This window comes from Entelurus aequoreus, linkage group LG10 (genome assembly GCF_033978785.1).
Source record: "Entelurus aequoreus isolate RoL-2023_Sb linkage group LG10, RoL_Eaeq_v1.1, whole genome shotgun sequence".
NCBI classification, from domain to species: domain Eukaryota; kingdom Metazoa; phylum Chordata; class Actinopteri; order Syngnathiformes; family Syngnathidae; genus Entelurus; species Entelurus aequoreus.
Genome location: NC_084740.1, coordinates 23,960,621 through 23,977,973, shown reverse-complemented (window position 1 = coordinate 23,977,973; position 17,353 = coordinate 23,960,621). Strand labels below are relative to the sequence as shown.

General features: G+C 36.4%; 1 protein-coding gene across 1 annotated transcript in view; it reads right to left on the bottom strand.

Annotated features, from left to right (window-relative positions):
- Positions 1 to 17,353, bottom strand: part of bace2 (beta-secretase 2) — a 53,312-nt gene that overhangs the window by 7,653 nt on the left and 28,306 nt on the right. The window contains exons 2-6 of the mRNA XM_062060369.1: positions 10,861 to 10,949; positions 10,480 to 10,696; positions 7,713 to 7,844; positions 7,404 to 7,538; positions 4,817 to 4,918 (exon numbers count right to left, since the gene is read on the bottom strand). Coding sequence (XP_061916353.1) covers positions 4,817 to 4,918; positions 7,404 to 7,538; positions 7,713 to 7,844; positions 10,480 to 10,696; positions 10,861 to 10,949 — 675 coding nt within the window. The remainder of the gene's footprint in view (positions 1 to 4,816; positions 4,919 to 7,403; positions 7,539 to 7,712; positions 7,845 to 10,479; positions 10,697 to 10,860; positions 10,950 to 17,353) is intronic.

The following is a 17,353-nucleotide window of genomic DNA, read 5'->3' as shown; positions in this document are numbered from 1 at the left end:
AAAAACTCTGACAGAAAACCAAACTAAACAAATGAATGCAAAATTACAAATATGGTTAATAGATATACTGTAAATATGATGATTAGTATTTCTTTGCAGCTAAGTTCAAATGTACAGTGTGGCACTATTTGAGATGCATTTCAGCAGTCAGTATATCTTCTCATGGGACAAATCAAAATAAACTAAACTTGGGGATAATTTAGTGTAGTGCATCTTGTGTAGAGGTATGGATAAGAATCTACTAAAACACTAAATAAATAGGCAAGACAAGTGAGTACACCTCACAGTGAATATGTCCAAAATATTAATACTTAGTGTAAGCAACATTGTTATCTACCATGGCCTTAAACCTCTTGAGCATTGAATTAGTGTTATTGGTTACGTCCACTCCTCCACATCAAGCTGGTGATGTTAGGCACCTTGCACTCTTCCATCCTTCTGTTTGAGGATGCATGTGTTTGTGCTCTTTATCGTGTTGGAAAACTGCCATGTGGCTCACTTTCTAATGAATGGGGACCATGTTCTTTTTCATTTCCCTCAATGAACCGCAGCTCTCCCTAGCACTTGTATAGCCCGAGACAGTGACACTATTAGGGATGGGTACTGAATTCTGTACTTTGTTTGGCAATGACCGAATTCCTTCGGTACTACCGGGTATCAGTTTATGTAAACTCAAACGGTGCCATATCGATACCTTTGTTGCACGTGACGTCACATCTGGTTGCAGACTCGGCCGGCAAACAAGGACTCAAGCAGTACTTACGGCGGACTCAGCCACTGCCTTTAAGTAATGTTACAATTTTCCATGCTATCCAAGCAAGAATGCCTGATAAAAAGCACTCTGAAATACAGCAAGGCTTCAGTTTTCAAATTGCGCTAACTCGACGCTAATTTATATTAAAGTTTCCATAGACATGCATTAGCGATTTTACATGGCATTTTCAACACCGCCAAATTTGTTAATAAAAATTACAACTAAAATTCACATTACAGTCAAACATTTAGTGTGTATTAAATACAATACTAACAGTTTAAACACTTTGTAATGAGCAACAAAAGATTTTATATAATACTTGGACGCGGGACTCATAAGTGTACGAAAAAAAAAATATAAACACTGAAGAGCACAGTTATCATTATCAGCTCATTTTTTAAGGGGATGTTTGGAAAGTGAGCGCCCTCTAGACATCTGTGTGAATGTGTTTTACATAGTATATCCGCCCTCTTCCGGCTTCTAGGTCTTGTTAGCTATTAATAGCGATTTGGCTAGTTAGTGTTAGCCATCATTGAATGTATATTTTATCATAACAACAATATGACTGCAAATTGTTCGTTGCTTCTCTTGGACTGCTTTTGTATGCGTGCACGTGCTCTCTGTGCGTACGTGTTGACGAGACAGGGTGAATGACCGCTATAAACACCAATCATTTTATGCGAGACGGTAAAAAATGTTACTACACAAACTTAGTGATTGTGAAAAATAGACACCGTTCGAACACAAATGTGCTCTGTTTAACCACTCATGGTATCCTGAGTTAGCCAATGGCGTTCTTCTTATGTTTTGCTTTGAAAAATGTTACTGTAAGCAAGTTGCAAACAGCCCCTTTAAATGTTAAATACAAAAATGAGATTTTATTATCAAACAAATTAACATTTATTAACACATGGACACACATAAATGTACGGAAACTGGGTACCGTTGAGCATTGGAAATTAGTACGGTATTGATTCAAATGTGAAAGGTACCCATCCCTGGACACTACCACCATTGCAGGCAAGACAACATTCTCTTGCTACCGTATTTTTCGGACTATAAGTCACAGTTTTTTTCATAGTTTGGCCGGGGGTGCGACTTATACTCTGGAGCAGGGGTCACCAACGCGGTGCCCGCGGGCACCAGGTAGCCCGTAAGGACCAGATGAGTAGCCCGCTGGCCTGTTCTAAAAATAGCTCAAATAGCAGCACTTACCAGTGAGCTGCCTCTATTTTTTAAATTTTATTTATTTACTAGCAAGCTGGTCTCGCTGTGCTCGACATTTTTAATTCTAAGAGAGACAAAACTCAAATAGAATTTGAAAATCCAAGAAACTTCACTTGTTTAAATAAATTCATTATTTTTTTTACTTTGCTTCTTATAACTTTCAGAAAGACAATTTTAGAGAAAAAATGCAACCTTAAAAATGATTTTAGGATTTTTAAACACATATACCTTTTTACCTTTTAAATTCCTTCCTCTTATTTCCTGACAATTTAAATCAATGTTCAAGTAATTTTTTTTTTTTTTATTGTAAAGAATAATAAATACATTTTAATTTAATTCTTCATTTTAGCTTCTGTTTTTTCGACGAAGAATATTTGTGAAATATTTCTTCAAACTTATGATTAAAATGCAAAAAAATTATTCTGGCAAATCTAGAAAATCTGTAGAATCAAATTGAAATCTTATTTCAAAGTCTTTTGAATTTCTTTTAAAAATGTTGTTCTGGAAAATCTAGAAGAAATAACGATTTGTCTTTGTTAGAAATATAGCTTGGTCCAATTTGTTATATATTCTAACAAAGTGCAGATTGGATTTTAACCTATTTAAAACATGTCATCCAAATTCTAAAATTAATCTTAATCAGGAAAAATTACTAATGATGTTCCATAAATTCTTTTTTTAATTTTTTCAAAAAGATTCGAATTAGCTAGTTTTTCTCTTCTTTTTTTCGGTTGAATTTTGAATTTTAAAGAGTCGAAATTGAAGATAAACTATGTTTCAAAATTTAATTGTCATTTTTTTCATGTTTTCTCCTCTTTTAAACCGTCCAATTAAGTGTAAATATCATTAATTATTAATAATAACAGAGTTAAAGGTAAATTGAGCAAATTGGCTATTTCTGGCAATTTATTTAAGTGTGTATCAAACTGGTAGCCCTTCGCATTAATCAGTACCCAAGAAGTAGCTCTTGGTTTCAAAAAGGTTGGTGACCCCTGCTCTGGAGTGACTTATGTGTGAAATTATTAACACATTACCGTAAAATATCAAATAATATTATTTAGCTCATTCACGAAAGAGACTAGACGTATAAGATTTCATGGGATTTAGCGATTAGGAGTGACAGATTGTTTGGTAAACGTATAGCATGTTCTATATGTTATAGTTATTTGCAGGGCCGGCCCGTGGCATAGGCCGTATAGGCAAATGCTAAGGGCGCCTTCCATCAGGGGGCGCCACGCCAGTGCCACAAATGTTGGAGGAAAAAAAACAAAAACCAAAAAAAAACTATTATTTCTAAATACATAAAATAATCCCACGTTAATTAAAATGCAAAGTAAAGCCTATTTAATAGAAATATAATTTGTTACAACATTACGCCACCCCTCCCCCGGCACGGTGCGCCCCCTCCCTTTCCGTATCATGACTCTTTTTGGACGTCACCACATAAAAAAATCAACACAAGATGTCAAAACGGCCAAAACTGTCAGGTGCCCAGGGAAGAAAAAATAGAAAAGAAGAGGAGGAGAAACGAGAAAAAGACAGAGGTAGCAGGTAGGTAACGTTAGCCTACATGAAATAATTTGTCTGTTACAGAATGTGATAGTAACCTGGCTTTTTAGCATTAAGCTAATGTTACATGATTCGGCAATTGCTAATCAATAAATAGCTAGTTCTGTTTTAACGTCGGGTTAATATTGTGGAGGGGGCTAAATTGTTATGGAAAATAATAATGTAACGTTAGGTAATTACAGTACTCCCTGGTGTACAGTAATTTGTAAGTCATTCTAGTTAATGCAATATTAAAAAGCACAAATAGAGAACTCTGTAGGATCCCCTTTTTTTGTAATATAGTTGTTAAAGTCATACTGGTTTGATATCTTGTTTTGTGCAGTGCCTTATTTATATTGTATTTTTAATTTATTTTATGCAACTTGTTGACACGTTTTATTTTGTGTTTATGTATGTAAAAAATATTGTATTTCATATATTCATTTTTTGTATTCATTTATTCATCCATAGTTTTTTAAATCTTGTTAACTATTCTAATTGTTAATTTGCTTTCTTTAAGTAAAAAAAAAGGTCAAAGACAAAGCTATTCGGTTTCTTGTGAGTATATACACTTTACTGCCGATGTGGGGGGGCGCCACCTAAAATCTTGCCTAGGGCGCCAGATTGGTTAGGGCCGGGCCTGGTTATTTGAATGACTATTACCATAATATGTTTTGTTAAAATACCAGGCACGTTCTCAGTTGGTTATTTATGCGTCATATAACGTACACTTATTCAGCCTGTTGTTCACTATTCTTTATTTATTTTAAATTGCCTTTCAAATGTCTATTCTTGGTGTTGGGTTTTATCAAATACATTTCCCCCAAAAATGCGACTTATACTCCAGTGCGACTTATATATGTTTTTTTCCTTCTTTATTATGCATTTTCGGCCGGTGCGACTTATACTCCGGAGCGACTTATACTCTGAAAAATACGGTAGTCACTTGTGTTACAAGCTACGTACACAATGACGGCTGTGTGTTGACTCATTTACAGTGGATAGTAAATGTGTACTGCTATAAAAGCTGTACACTGACTACTCTAATGCATATATTGGTTTCATTTCTATAGTATTGTCCCTTGAGAATATATACATTCATGCTTGCTGAAATGTGCGGGCTGCACTCACTTCTGCGACATACTGTATAGTGAAGTACAATAAACTATGTATCAAATTCAGAATTCCAAAAAAACTGCGTCCTTGAACAGCACACCATCCTCCCCCCCACATTCCTTTGCTCTTGACGTGTTTCATCATAGTGTGGAGAAGAAGACGGCGGCGTACCAGAGAGCTGCGTGTGATGGCGTCCACCACTGCATTGAAGACGTTGACGGGGAGTCGCAGCAGCGTCGTGCCGCTGTCAACTATGGCTTTATCCATGTTGTACTGAAAGAAAAATGTGACAAAGAGAAGTGCAGCTCGTCAGCGCGAGTGGAGAAGGCTCCGATGGAAGACCTTGAGCGAGTGACAGAACGTCAACATTGGATTCAAAGCACTGACAAGAACTTGTGCCAATATGACTTTTGGGATAGAATATGCTACTAGTGTTGGTCCTTAAGTCAAACAGGAATACAATGGACAAGAATTGTGTACTAATGTAGTGAGCTTAGAAGCATAAAGGCTATGTTCACACTGCAGGGTAGGATGTCCAATTTGGATTTTTTTGGAGCAAATCCAATCTTTTTAATATCGTTCATATTACAAAAAATGCGATGTCCAATGTGTAAGCATTCTGACCCACATGCAGACATGATGTCAACGTGCTGCAGTCTCTACAGAAGTAAACATGGCTTCTATTTGAGTCCGTCTCAGTCGTGGCGCGTTTGTGGCAATTTTAAGGACTTTGTGCAATCAAAGTCAACATTTTGTAACCAAATTATTGCGTGTAGACGATTAAGAAGGAAAGGGCAAGTATTTTGGCTCTAACAGTTTGCGGGACATTTGCTTTGACGTCTGCTTTGAAGAGCGTGTCAGCGAGCAGTCGAAGGCAAGAGCGGCGACACATTGAGGCGAGTTCCGGAAAAATTACAATAAATTCCGGACTATAAGCTGCTAATTTTTTCCTATGCTTTGAACCCTGCGACTTATAAACGGTGCGGCTAATGTGTGTGAGTGTCTGTGATAATAATTTTAATTTACAACGGCATTCTCTTTGTATTGTTTCAGTTTCACAAATTCCTCAGTAAATTCACCAAATTGTCACGGTGGAGTTATTGAGGCTGTTTAGCTGATTGGAGAGCTAGCTTCCGCAGCTAGTGGGTCCATGACGATGACTTCTATTTTCTTTGATCGGCCCTTTTTACTGCCGTGTTACAGGCACTGTTTGAAAACAATTATGTTATGTAAATAAACATTTATAATTTTTTTCTGTGTAAATAACTCATTTAGCAACTTATAATTCTGCGGCTTATATTCCGATGCGGCTAATATATGGAAAAATATTTTTTTTCTTCTAAAATTAAATGGATGAAGCATTAATACCAGTGTGCTCTCTAGTCTGGAAAATATGGTAATAGTACTAAACACATAAAAACATTTGCCTATTTTCTGTAAATGTGTCAATTATTTCATTTGCACCCCTCTGTTTTGGCGAATAATTATGACCATACTTGCCAACCCTCCCGTTTTTAGCGGGAGACTCCCGGTATTCAGCGCCTCTCCCGATAACCTCCCGGCAGAAATTTTCTCCCGACAAACTCCCGGTATTCAGCCGGAGCTGGAGGCCACGCCCCCTCCAGCTCAATGCGGACCTGAGTGGGGACAGCCTGTTCTCACGTCCGCTTTCCCACAATATAAACAGCTTGCCTGCCCAATGACGTCATAACATCTACGGCTTTTAGAGAGTAGAGTGCACAACTGCGCACACAACAAGGAGACGAAGCAGAAGAACGAGGAAGTTACAGACATGGCGACGCCGTCGACAAGCAAGATGAAGAAATACACTTGCAAGTTCCAAAACGAATGGAAACAAGAATTTCAGTTCATCCAGGACAGTTCGAAGGGGAAGGGGTATGTATGTTGCCTGTACATTTTGTAGAACAGACTTCTCCATTGAACACGGTGGCCGAAATGATATACTCATTCATGAACGGAGAAGTTAAACAGGACAATGCTGCCATCTACTGGATAGCCTCTGGAACACTGAAATTCAAGTATTTATTTTATTTATATGTATTATAAAATAAATATATATATATATATATATATATATATATATATATATATATATATATATATATATATATATATATATATATATATATAGCTAGAATTCACTGAAAGTCAAGTATTTCATATATATATATATATATATATATATATATATATATATATATATGTATATATATATATATATATATATATATATATATATATATATATATATATATATATATATATATATATATATATATATATATATATATATATATATATATATATATATATAAATGAAATACTTGAGTTGGTGAATTCTAGCTGTAAATATACTCTCCTCTTAACCACACCCTTAACCACGCCCCCAACCCCCGACCACGCCGCCCCACCCCCCCACACACCTCCCAATATCGGAGGTCTCAAGGTTGGCAAGTATGATTATGACGCTTATCAAATTTGAAGAACATCGCAATTGCGTTCCTTACAATGATATGAAAAAATCCAATACAGGTCACATATGGGCACCAAAATCAGAATGACCGGCAGTGTGAACAAGGCCAAAGAAGTGTGGCCTGTAGAACATATTGATCTAGATTTTGACCTCAGCTATTTCCAAAATCAAAGTGGTTTTTTTTTCTTTCTAAACATGGTGTCTTATAGTGACTTTGTAAGGCAATGTTTGAGTAAACCCAGTAATTATATGTGAAAATATCACCTCTCTGCAGTCCAGCTCCAGATTCTGGTCGCCAACCTCCAGCTTTAGAACCTCTACCTGGTAGTACCACTCCTCAACTATAGGAGTGTACCAGATTGACCCCCGATACAGGGAGGGTTCAGCCCCTCCCATGATCTGTAACACACAAAAATAAAATCACACTAACAAACCCAACAGTCATGATGCCTTCACTAAGTATGCACCATTAATATTAGAAGAAAGTGTGTTCCTAACAATCCATGCCTTTGAGATATTCCGGTCTTTTTTTTTTTTCAATCAAATTCTCTGCTGCCCCTGCTGACTACTCACAAGACTCCCACCCGGAGCGCCGGCTGAGCTGCTGGCTAAAATTCCAGTGCCGCACATTTGGAGGGAAAAGACATCAGGGATGCCGAGTTGCTTCACCACAGAGTTGAAGAAGGGCTCCACTGATGCATCTGGCTGATAAAGACAACAAAAATCCCCCCCCACACACACATGATCACTAATTTGTGCTGGCAGTTTTTGACATTGGTTCAAAATTGATACAAAAGACAATTCCCCAAACATTTCAAAGGAAAATGAAGCATCAGTTTATTTAATCTCTTTATTGACATAAGGTGCTGGCTTTACCATGATTTATCGGTACTTTTACAGTACATATTCACGTTTAACATTGCGAAAACTGTCTGCTCACTGTACTTTTTTTTTTGCAGGACATTGAAATCATGTTTAGAAAAACATTTATGAAATTATAATCTGTTTCGAATTGTGAATGATTCTTGCTAATTAACGGACCCTTTTTTCCAAATTTTTGAAATGTGTAGCCGGATGCAAAAGTCGGATCCTCCCAAGTGGAATGCCCCAAAAAACCCTGGAGGTCCTTCGACATTAGTCCTATCAGAACGACTCCACCACCAAACAAATTCTAAATAATAGGGCTTACAATGTTCCCTCGCCACTTTGCGGTTCACTTACCACAGTCTCAGTCAATCGTGGATTTTAAAATTGAAAATAGGAATTTTTATATATTATATACATGTATCATAAATAGGAGTGGTTTTTTTATATACTTCTGGTACAATGTCAATATTAATGTCCTGAGTGGTGTCCGATACCAATATTTCTCTGATGGAATATCAGCACAAATCATCCATACTTCTATAATGTTGTAGTGTAAAATGTTAGGAAAGGCTTGATCAAGTGAAATTAGTCAAACAGAGAACATTGTTGGGTATGGAAAACACAAACCTTATGACAGACTGAAGTGGAGTGGTAATTGTTTTTTGAAAACACCTAGTGGCCACAATAATCCATTAAGTTAAGTTCATGACGCAGTACATTGAATGATACGGACACGTTAGCTACTGGATACTTTCTAATATGCTTCTGCCTTGGATATTTTGTATGTATGTGTAAGTAATATACAACTCAAATTATTTGATACTTGTTTGTTTTGACAAGTATAAAGTTTAAAACGGCAATATTGTTCAATTAAGGACATTTCAAAGATGTATTCCGTGTGTCTCGTTTGTGTGCTGTTGTGTGCTTAGCTGTTGTGTAGCTACTAGCTCCTAGTAGCTTATATCCTACCATGTTTGCCTTTTGTAAATTACTTCACTAAAATACAAGAAAATATCATCTTTGTGTGCTTATTGGAGGAAATGTAGTTGTTAACTGGTTGTTTTTTAGTAATATTTGAAATTATTTGTAGCCCTACGATGCCAAACGTTACAATCAAATATTAGGTGAACCTCCACATTGCTATAATGAAAGAAGGTAGCTTAGCGAGCTATCTACCATTACAAGATCAATAAATCTTCGGGTGGCTACATAAAAGGAGGAGGAAAACAATATGAGCATGGTAGAAACAGTGTCTATTAAAAAGACTGGGCCAACAACTAGGCCACATAGTATGTAGCCCACGGGTTGTAGTTTGCCCATTCATGCTCCTCTGTAGGATTGCAAAGTCGTCACATGTCTTGTTACTTGTCATAATTGCAGTACAAAACTTGCTGTTAGGTTTAATGATACAGCAGATACTTGTGTGACAGTAGAAATTAGGGCTGTGGATCTTTGGGCACCGATTCTTGGGGGTGATGATTAAATTCAAAACGATTCCCAATTCAAAATCAATTATTCTATTATAACATTGGGTGCCACTTCTATGATTAACTACATTGCTTCATAAAATAAACAAACAGCTCTGATAAATTTTAATATTACTTAAAAGAAAACCTGTTTTGTTTAATAAAATGTTACCCAAACCTTTAATAAAGTCAAATACAAATAAGGCAACAAGAGAAGTATCCAACATTTCTCTTTTCTAAAGTAAATCTGTACAGCAGATATGGGCATCTACATCAACAATATGATTTGCCCGAGTGGCTGGACAGGACAGATTAAAAATGTATTAAGTCGATTTCTTTTTTTTTCTTCTTTCAATCAATTAAGAGTTGTTACAAATAAAAATTGCAATTTTTTTCGAAAATCGATTTTTTTCACACCCCTAGTAAAAATTTGAAAATCATACTATAAAAATTGCACTTATAATCAATTAATTAATACAATTTGATTAGTGAACAGATCACTTCTATTTACATTATTTGTTATTGGATACTTTCTTTTTAAAATGCAAACAAATCAGAAGTCAACCAGCATCCTATAATGGACTGGGGGTTAGGACATATAGGTGGTTAATTCAAAACAATTGACCTAATAATATTATACCATACTAAATCTAAATATAACATTAATAAAAATCATGGTTTATTCATTAAATATATTGTAATTATTATTTGTATCTATCTATTGTTTATAATTACGTATTTATTTACAAAGGTATCTATATTTATTTTCTTTCTTTTTTGCCTTTTTTTCATTGCTGTATTTCATCCCCTATTAGCAAATAACGTAAGTATTAAATACGCTCTTGTTTTTCGTACTCTTTAATTTATGCAAGCGTAAAAAACGTTTAATGTAACATGTTACACATGTCCAAATCAGATACGACTTTTACCATTACCATTTCCCCTCCAGGCAAACCTACATTCACGGAAAAATATATGTATTCAGAATCCAGTGTGTGTGGTCTCACCCGAGCCAACATGGGGTAGGCTAGTCCGAGGATGCCCTGCCAGTTGATGCCGGGGAGGAAGAAGCCCTCGGATGACAAGATGGCGGCTATGTTGATGGTGACGGTGCCATTTGGGCCTTTGGGAATTGAGACAGCGTCGACGCCCAGTTCACCCATCCAGTTGCCCTGGGTGTACCTGACAGCCACTGTTTGGCCGGCTGAGGTGAAGGAAGTGGAGCTACACACACACACACAAATACACACACACAGACACACGCAAATGCGCACACACACACCGGCAAACAAAAGGAAGTTGTTAAATTAGAACACACATTGTGATGTTTCCTGATAAGATTATCCGAGGAACAGGAAAGGCCCACACTGATAACTTGGTATACTCACAGTGCAGTGTTGAAGAAGTGAGTAATAAAAGGGTGTGAAGCTGCAGCCACTGCAAAGTTACTACTGCCCGTGTCCACCAGGATGTTCAGCTGAAAGACACACACCATAGGAGTCGCTTTAACAAACATTAGCTTTTGGCTGCTCCACCCCACAGCTTAGTTACATCTGCCTTTCTGCAAACTGCCAGTGTCAGGGAAACCCTCGTGTTTGACTGTGTGTAAATAGCTCTGTCACAGAAAGGGGGTAAGAAGCCAAGATCGCCATACCGCCATGCACACCATGGCAAGTGGCTGACCTGCTGTTGAGATACCGTAGGCATCAAATTAATGAGCAAGAAATAATTAGCCCGGCGGCACTACTTTTACTGGGATTACAATGTGGAGCCACTTTAGCACCTCTGTGGAAGGGGCCCCTCATCCTGACAGGGGTCATTAACCTGATACCTAACAGGCACCTGTGACTTTAACCGCAAAGGAGCACTTGAAGAGACTCTTCTCTCAGTACATGCACTGGCTATTTTTAACCTTTATTGAGAATTTTATGATAACAGCCGGCCCAATTCCAAATATTGACTAATGGTGCAATGACATTCGGACGCTGAAAAAAGACTTTGATCACCGAAAATAGCGCTGCTGAAACCGGATGTTGTAATGCAAACAAGACGCATGCCATTGTCAGGAGAGTTGTCCGCATGTCTGAGTAGAGTCTCTAAACACGAGTACATTTTATAATCACACCAGAAAAAAATTGCTAGATATGTTGACGGTCGTTTTTAATTAATAAAAAGTCACTATAAGTCTATAAGACACTTGAAAAACTCAAGTACATTGTACAATAAGCAGCAACAATTGAAAATAGAAACAATATTAAAAAAATATATGTTAATACTAATTAATAACACATTTGTTTTAAATGTACTGTACATTTTTGTTGAGCCTTTTAAAAAAATCATATTATCATAGCAAATTATATGATGACGTCATGGTGACCACGCCCCTAAGCATGCTCCAACGCCACAGGAATCTTGGCAATCTAGGGGAAACCCTGCATCTACCAGTTATCACAGGAAGAGAAACGTGGATTACAAAAAGGCATTTTGAAGAATTTGCACACAGGAAAGGATGAATGCTTTTAAGAAAGATCTGAAACCATGTATCAAACTCAAGCGAAAATTAAAAGTATTTGAGCAAATTTCCCAACTGTGGTCCGTGCATGTGTGTGGTAGTGGAAGGAAGCTGAAGTACCCCGAGAGAACACAACGCAGTCACGGGAAGAACATGCAAATTCCACACAGAAAGACCCTGAGCCCTGGAATTGAACCCAGGAGACTTGTCCAGGGTGTACCCTGACTTTCGCCCGAGTGCAGCTGGGATAGGCTCAACCCCCCCCCCCCCCCCCCCGCCACCCTGAAAGTGACAAGTGGTAGAAAATGGATAAATGGACAGCTGTAATTCCTATGGGCTGCAGCAATACTCAGTTGCAATACACTTTTCCACCAGTTGTGGCTGTAATGACAAACTGAAACAAACAGAAGAAGTCTGGAGCTAAAGTCCGAGACAAGTTTCTTAAGCGCAACAATTATGACTAAAGTTGCAAAGCTGTATTTTTATTTGCACTTTAATTTTACTGACAGTTTATTGTTAAGAAACACATTTATTATCAATTTAGTTTATTTATTTTAGCACAACATAATTGTATGTAAATCAATGTTTCTTCAATATTGAGTACCTTCTTATGCAGTATATTTGATTAGTAATTCTTTTTGTAATCAGTCTGACCTAAGCCTAAGGTGATTAACATATGGTTTCCTATCATTTGACAAGGTTGTAAAAGGTATGTAGTTTAGATACAATTTATGAACTAATCAAGAGTATGATTACTAATTCAGTGTTAATATTTAGGTGGGCCCCGGGCTCCTCCGTAGTGGAAAAGTTGGGCCCCTAGGTCAAAAAGGTTAAGAACCACAGGTCTGAAAGAACAAAGTTGGGACAATGGATTCAGAGCTAACATCTCAACATCAATGGCATTAATAGAATAATGGAGGAAATTGGCAATGCAATAGATGGTAAACTGCAGTGTTTATGGATGTAACAAAAACATTTGACACAATTAATCATAATATTTTAATAAACAAGTTAGAAGGGTATGGCATCGGGAGGGTTGGTCTTGAACTGGCTAAGAAGCTACTTAACTAACAGAAAGCAATACGTCAAGATAGGTGAACACACATCTACAATATGTCTTGCCGCGTACCCCAGGGATTAATATTGGGACCAAAATTGTTCAATCTTTATATAAAAGGCATCTGTAAAATTACTTAGGACTTAAAGTTAGTATTAATACGATCACATTTTGTTCAGGAGAGAACACAAAAAAGCTAAGACAAATAACAGAATAACTAAATACATTATGGTTTGACAAAAACAAACTATCCTTGAACCTTAGTAAAACTAAAATAATGATATTCTGTCATAGTAGTAAGTTAAATACAAATAGACAAAGTGAACATTGACAGGGTAAAATAAATAAAATTTCTAGGTGTAGTAATAGATGATAAAATTAACTGGAAATCTAAAAATATACAACATAAGGTGGCAAGAAATACTTTAATAATGAATAAAGCAAAATATGTTCTGGACCAAAAATCACTCCATATTCTCTACTGCTCGCTAGTGTTACCATATAAAACATGTAGGGAAATAACTACACAAGTGTACTTAATTTAGTAACTGTGTTACAAAAAAGGTTAGTTAGAATAATACATAATGTTGGTTGAAGAGAACACTCAAACCCTTTTATTTATTGAATTAAAACATAATAAAAATCAATGATTTTATGCATTTACAAACAGCTAAGATTATGCACAAATCAAACTATAACCTGCTATCTAAGAATGTTTAACAATTATTTTCAACAAGAGAAAAATAACCTTGTAAATAATTGGTATCTAAAACAATTGTATGCAAGTACAACACTTAAGACCGTCAGTATATCAGTATGTGGAATTAAATTATGGAATAGATTAAGCAAATGAGTCAAACAAAGTACTAATATGATCAGGTTTAAGAAACTGTTCAAACTCACAGTGTTTACAAATTACTATACAAAGAAGAAGAATCCTGATAAACATCTGAACCTTATTGAAAAATGTGAATCTTATTCATCTCATGTGAATCACAACTTACTTCACTATTTATTTATTCATGGCACTTTATTGTTTATTTATTTATTCATGAATATATTTGTTTGTGTTACTGACTGAGCACAGGGAGTGAACAAATAACTATGTTAGCAATTACTATGAAAAGGAAAGGGGGTGGAATTAAATAAACTTTTCTTTTTCCTACTTCTTTTCGAACATGTTGTAATGACAAAGTGGAAATATGTCATGTACAATATTGTAGGCATGCTTGAAATAAACTAATACCATAACCATAACCAAACTATACAATCCCTGCTGTTTATTTGTTTATCTGAGTGTTTTAGCTTTTTTGAGGTGGAAAAAGTCGCAAATGAGGTCTGTTTATTTGTGGGGATCCCCATTAGCTATGCTTGTGCTACCATGTACCAAGCTAGCAAACAAAAAACATTAACGAATCAGACTCTACCATAGAAAACCTTAGTCGCAGACAGTCCGGTACCCAACCAGCTGAAAATGCAAAAAAGACAAAAATCGTGCCCTCGCGTTTTGGAGACACACAGCGTTTGAAATACAAAGAAGAGAAAGTGCATATAAAGGGGACTTCACAAAGAAGTGTGAGAAATGAACATACCAAACTATTCCGGGAATCCGACTGTTTTAGTGCATGTGAACATATTGACTGACAAGCCAATCTACAACTGTTTCTCCTGTCATACCTAAAAGCATCTCTTCAATGCATTTTAGAAGTACATACCCTATATACCTCACCCTATAGGTGAGAATCGCAGACTAACTCACAATAATGCAATAACGATCACATTACGATACAGCGATATCACAATATCATTATACTGGAGGAAAAAAAACATACGGTATACAACACATTTTTTTTCACTGCTTTTCTCACAAATGTTCCTGACTTCGGAGGCATCAGAGCCGTACCAGAGGCGGAACAGCTCCTTTTGAGAGTGCATCCTATCTCACAAAGCCAGGAATGAAGTCTGGGGCCGTACTTATCAAGCTTCTCAGAATTACTCCTAAGAAGTCTGCTAAGAGTTGACTTAAGAGTAAATAAATTATTCGCTGAAAGATGCACTTAAAAGTTAGTTATCAAGCGTCTTACTCACACTTTCAGCGAAGTGTAGGACTGAATCTTAAGTGTCACACTCAGAGCTGAATTACGACATTACTATGTGCCGTAAATGGAATTTTAGGTGACGTCATTTCTGTGTCCATAGAAATGACCAATCACGGAAGGGAATCCGTTGTCTAAGAATAAAGAAATATCTTGGAAATATTTAAGTGGACAATGGGAGTGTATATTTTGACAATAAACTACAAAATAATACAAAACAAACTAGTCCCCGCCGGCACTCACGCTACCGCTCCCTCTCTTCTGTCGCCCACACACTCACTGACGTCACTCACCTCACGGCCACACACATACGCTACTGTCATAACATTTTCTTTCCAATTCATTAATTAGGCAACTAATTTGAAACTGGTGTGGGTGGCTCTATATATACTAGCCCACTGCAGCCACATGCAGAAATCAACATGGAATCGAAAAGTATTAAATCTGTGACAAAAATAATACCCGCTCTGTCTAAACCAGGGGTCACCAACCTTTTTGAAACCAAGGGCTACTTCTTGGGTACTGATTACTGCGAAGGGCTACCAGTTAGATACACACTTAAATAAATTGCCAGAAGTAGCCAATTTGCTCAATTTACCTTTAACTCTGTTATTATTAATAATTAATGATATTTATCTTTGTGGAAACACTGATCATCTTAATGATTTCTCACAATAAATATATATAGAAACAGATAAATATCAATATGCAACACTTTATTTTTATATTTTCTCTAAGTGCACATTTTTCAAATTGAACATTTTCAAATGATCACTTCTAAGACAGTCTTGTGAAATCACAATATCCCATTTTAACTAGCTAGCCACTAACATTTTTTTAACAAATCATGAATTACTTTGCACCATGTTTGTACAAATAATACCTCATGTAAAATACAAAAGTAAACTCTCAAATTTTTAAATCATGTCACACTTTGAACTGGACACCAAATCTGTTATCTGTTTCTTTGTCAGTTAGTGGGAAGCCTGGCATTTCATGCTGTTAACTAGTGAGTTGTACTCTGGTGTGTAACTTGACACTGCAACTCTGAGTGAGTCTTGCAGATGTGCATCAGTGAGGCGTGTTCTGTGTTTGTTCTTGATGAAGTTCATGTCAGAAAAGGCTGATTCACAAAGATAAGATTTTTCCTCATTGTTTGCGGAACCTTCTTAATCTTTTGGACATATTTTCACAGCAATCTGGCCTCAAGCTTAATTATGATAAATGTGAAATGTTAAGGATCGGAAATCTAAAGGGAACGTCCTTTCGAATGGAATGCAAAGTGCCTGTTTTGTGGACAGATGGACCAGTTAACATACTTGGTGTTGTTGTCCCAGAAAATCTGGAAGATCTAGGCTCAGTAAATTATGATAATCGACTAAGAAAGCTGGACAAATTTATGCAATTATGGAAAGGGAAATCCCTAACCTTGCATGGTAAAATGTCTATTGCCAACTCGTTAATTATTCCTCAATTTATTTATTTGTTTTTGTCATTACCAGCTCCATCACAAAACTTTTTTAAGATTTATGAGCGGAGGGTCTTCGATTTTGTCTGGAACGGCAAACCAGAAAAGATTAAAAGAAAGGTTTTGTACAAAGAGTATGAATATAGGGGCCGGAACTTCTCAACCTTGAAGCTATGTGTCTGTCTTTAAAAGCATCAATTGTTCCAAAGATGTATATAAACATTGAGTGGTACACAAATGTCCTGTTGGACAAAAAACATGTACTGTATCAAAAGAAATTGTATCCTTTTTTACAAGTGATCCCCTCCCAGAGAGTCTGCTGGGAAACATGGCGGGGTTCATAAAGGAAACAATCCACTCATAGTGGTGTTTTCAATTTTATGTGCCAGAAAAAAGAGACGATATTTTGCAGCAGTTAATATGGATGAACTCTAATATTGTAATAGATGGAAAGCCTTTCTTTTGGAAAAATATGTTTGAAAGAGGAATCATTTTTGTCAATGATATTATCAATGAGAATGGTAAAATTATGAAGTATGATGAATTTAGAGCTATGTATCATCATCATCATCATTTTTATTTATCTCCTTCATTGATGTGCATCTTTGATAGACAATTATAACACAATTATTCAGTTACACCGTTACACACCAATGCCTGAGAAGGAGCAGGATGAAGAAAAATGGTATGGTGATGCTTGCTCAAGCTTTTCATTTTATCAACTAACTGGAGTAATTGGGAAAAGATG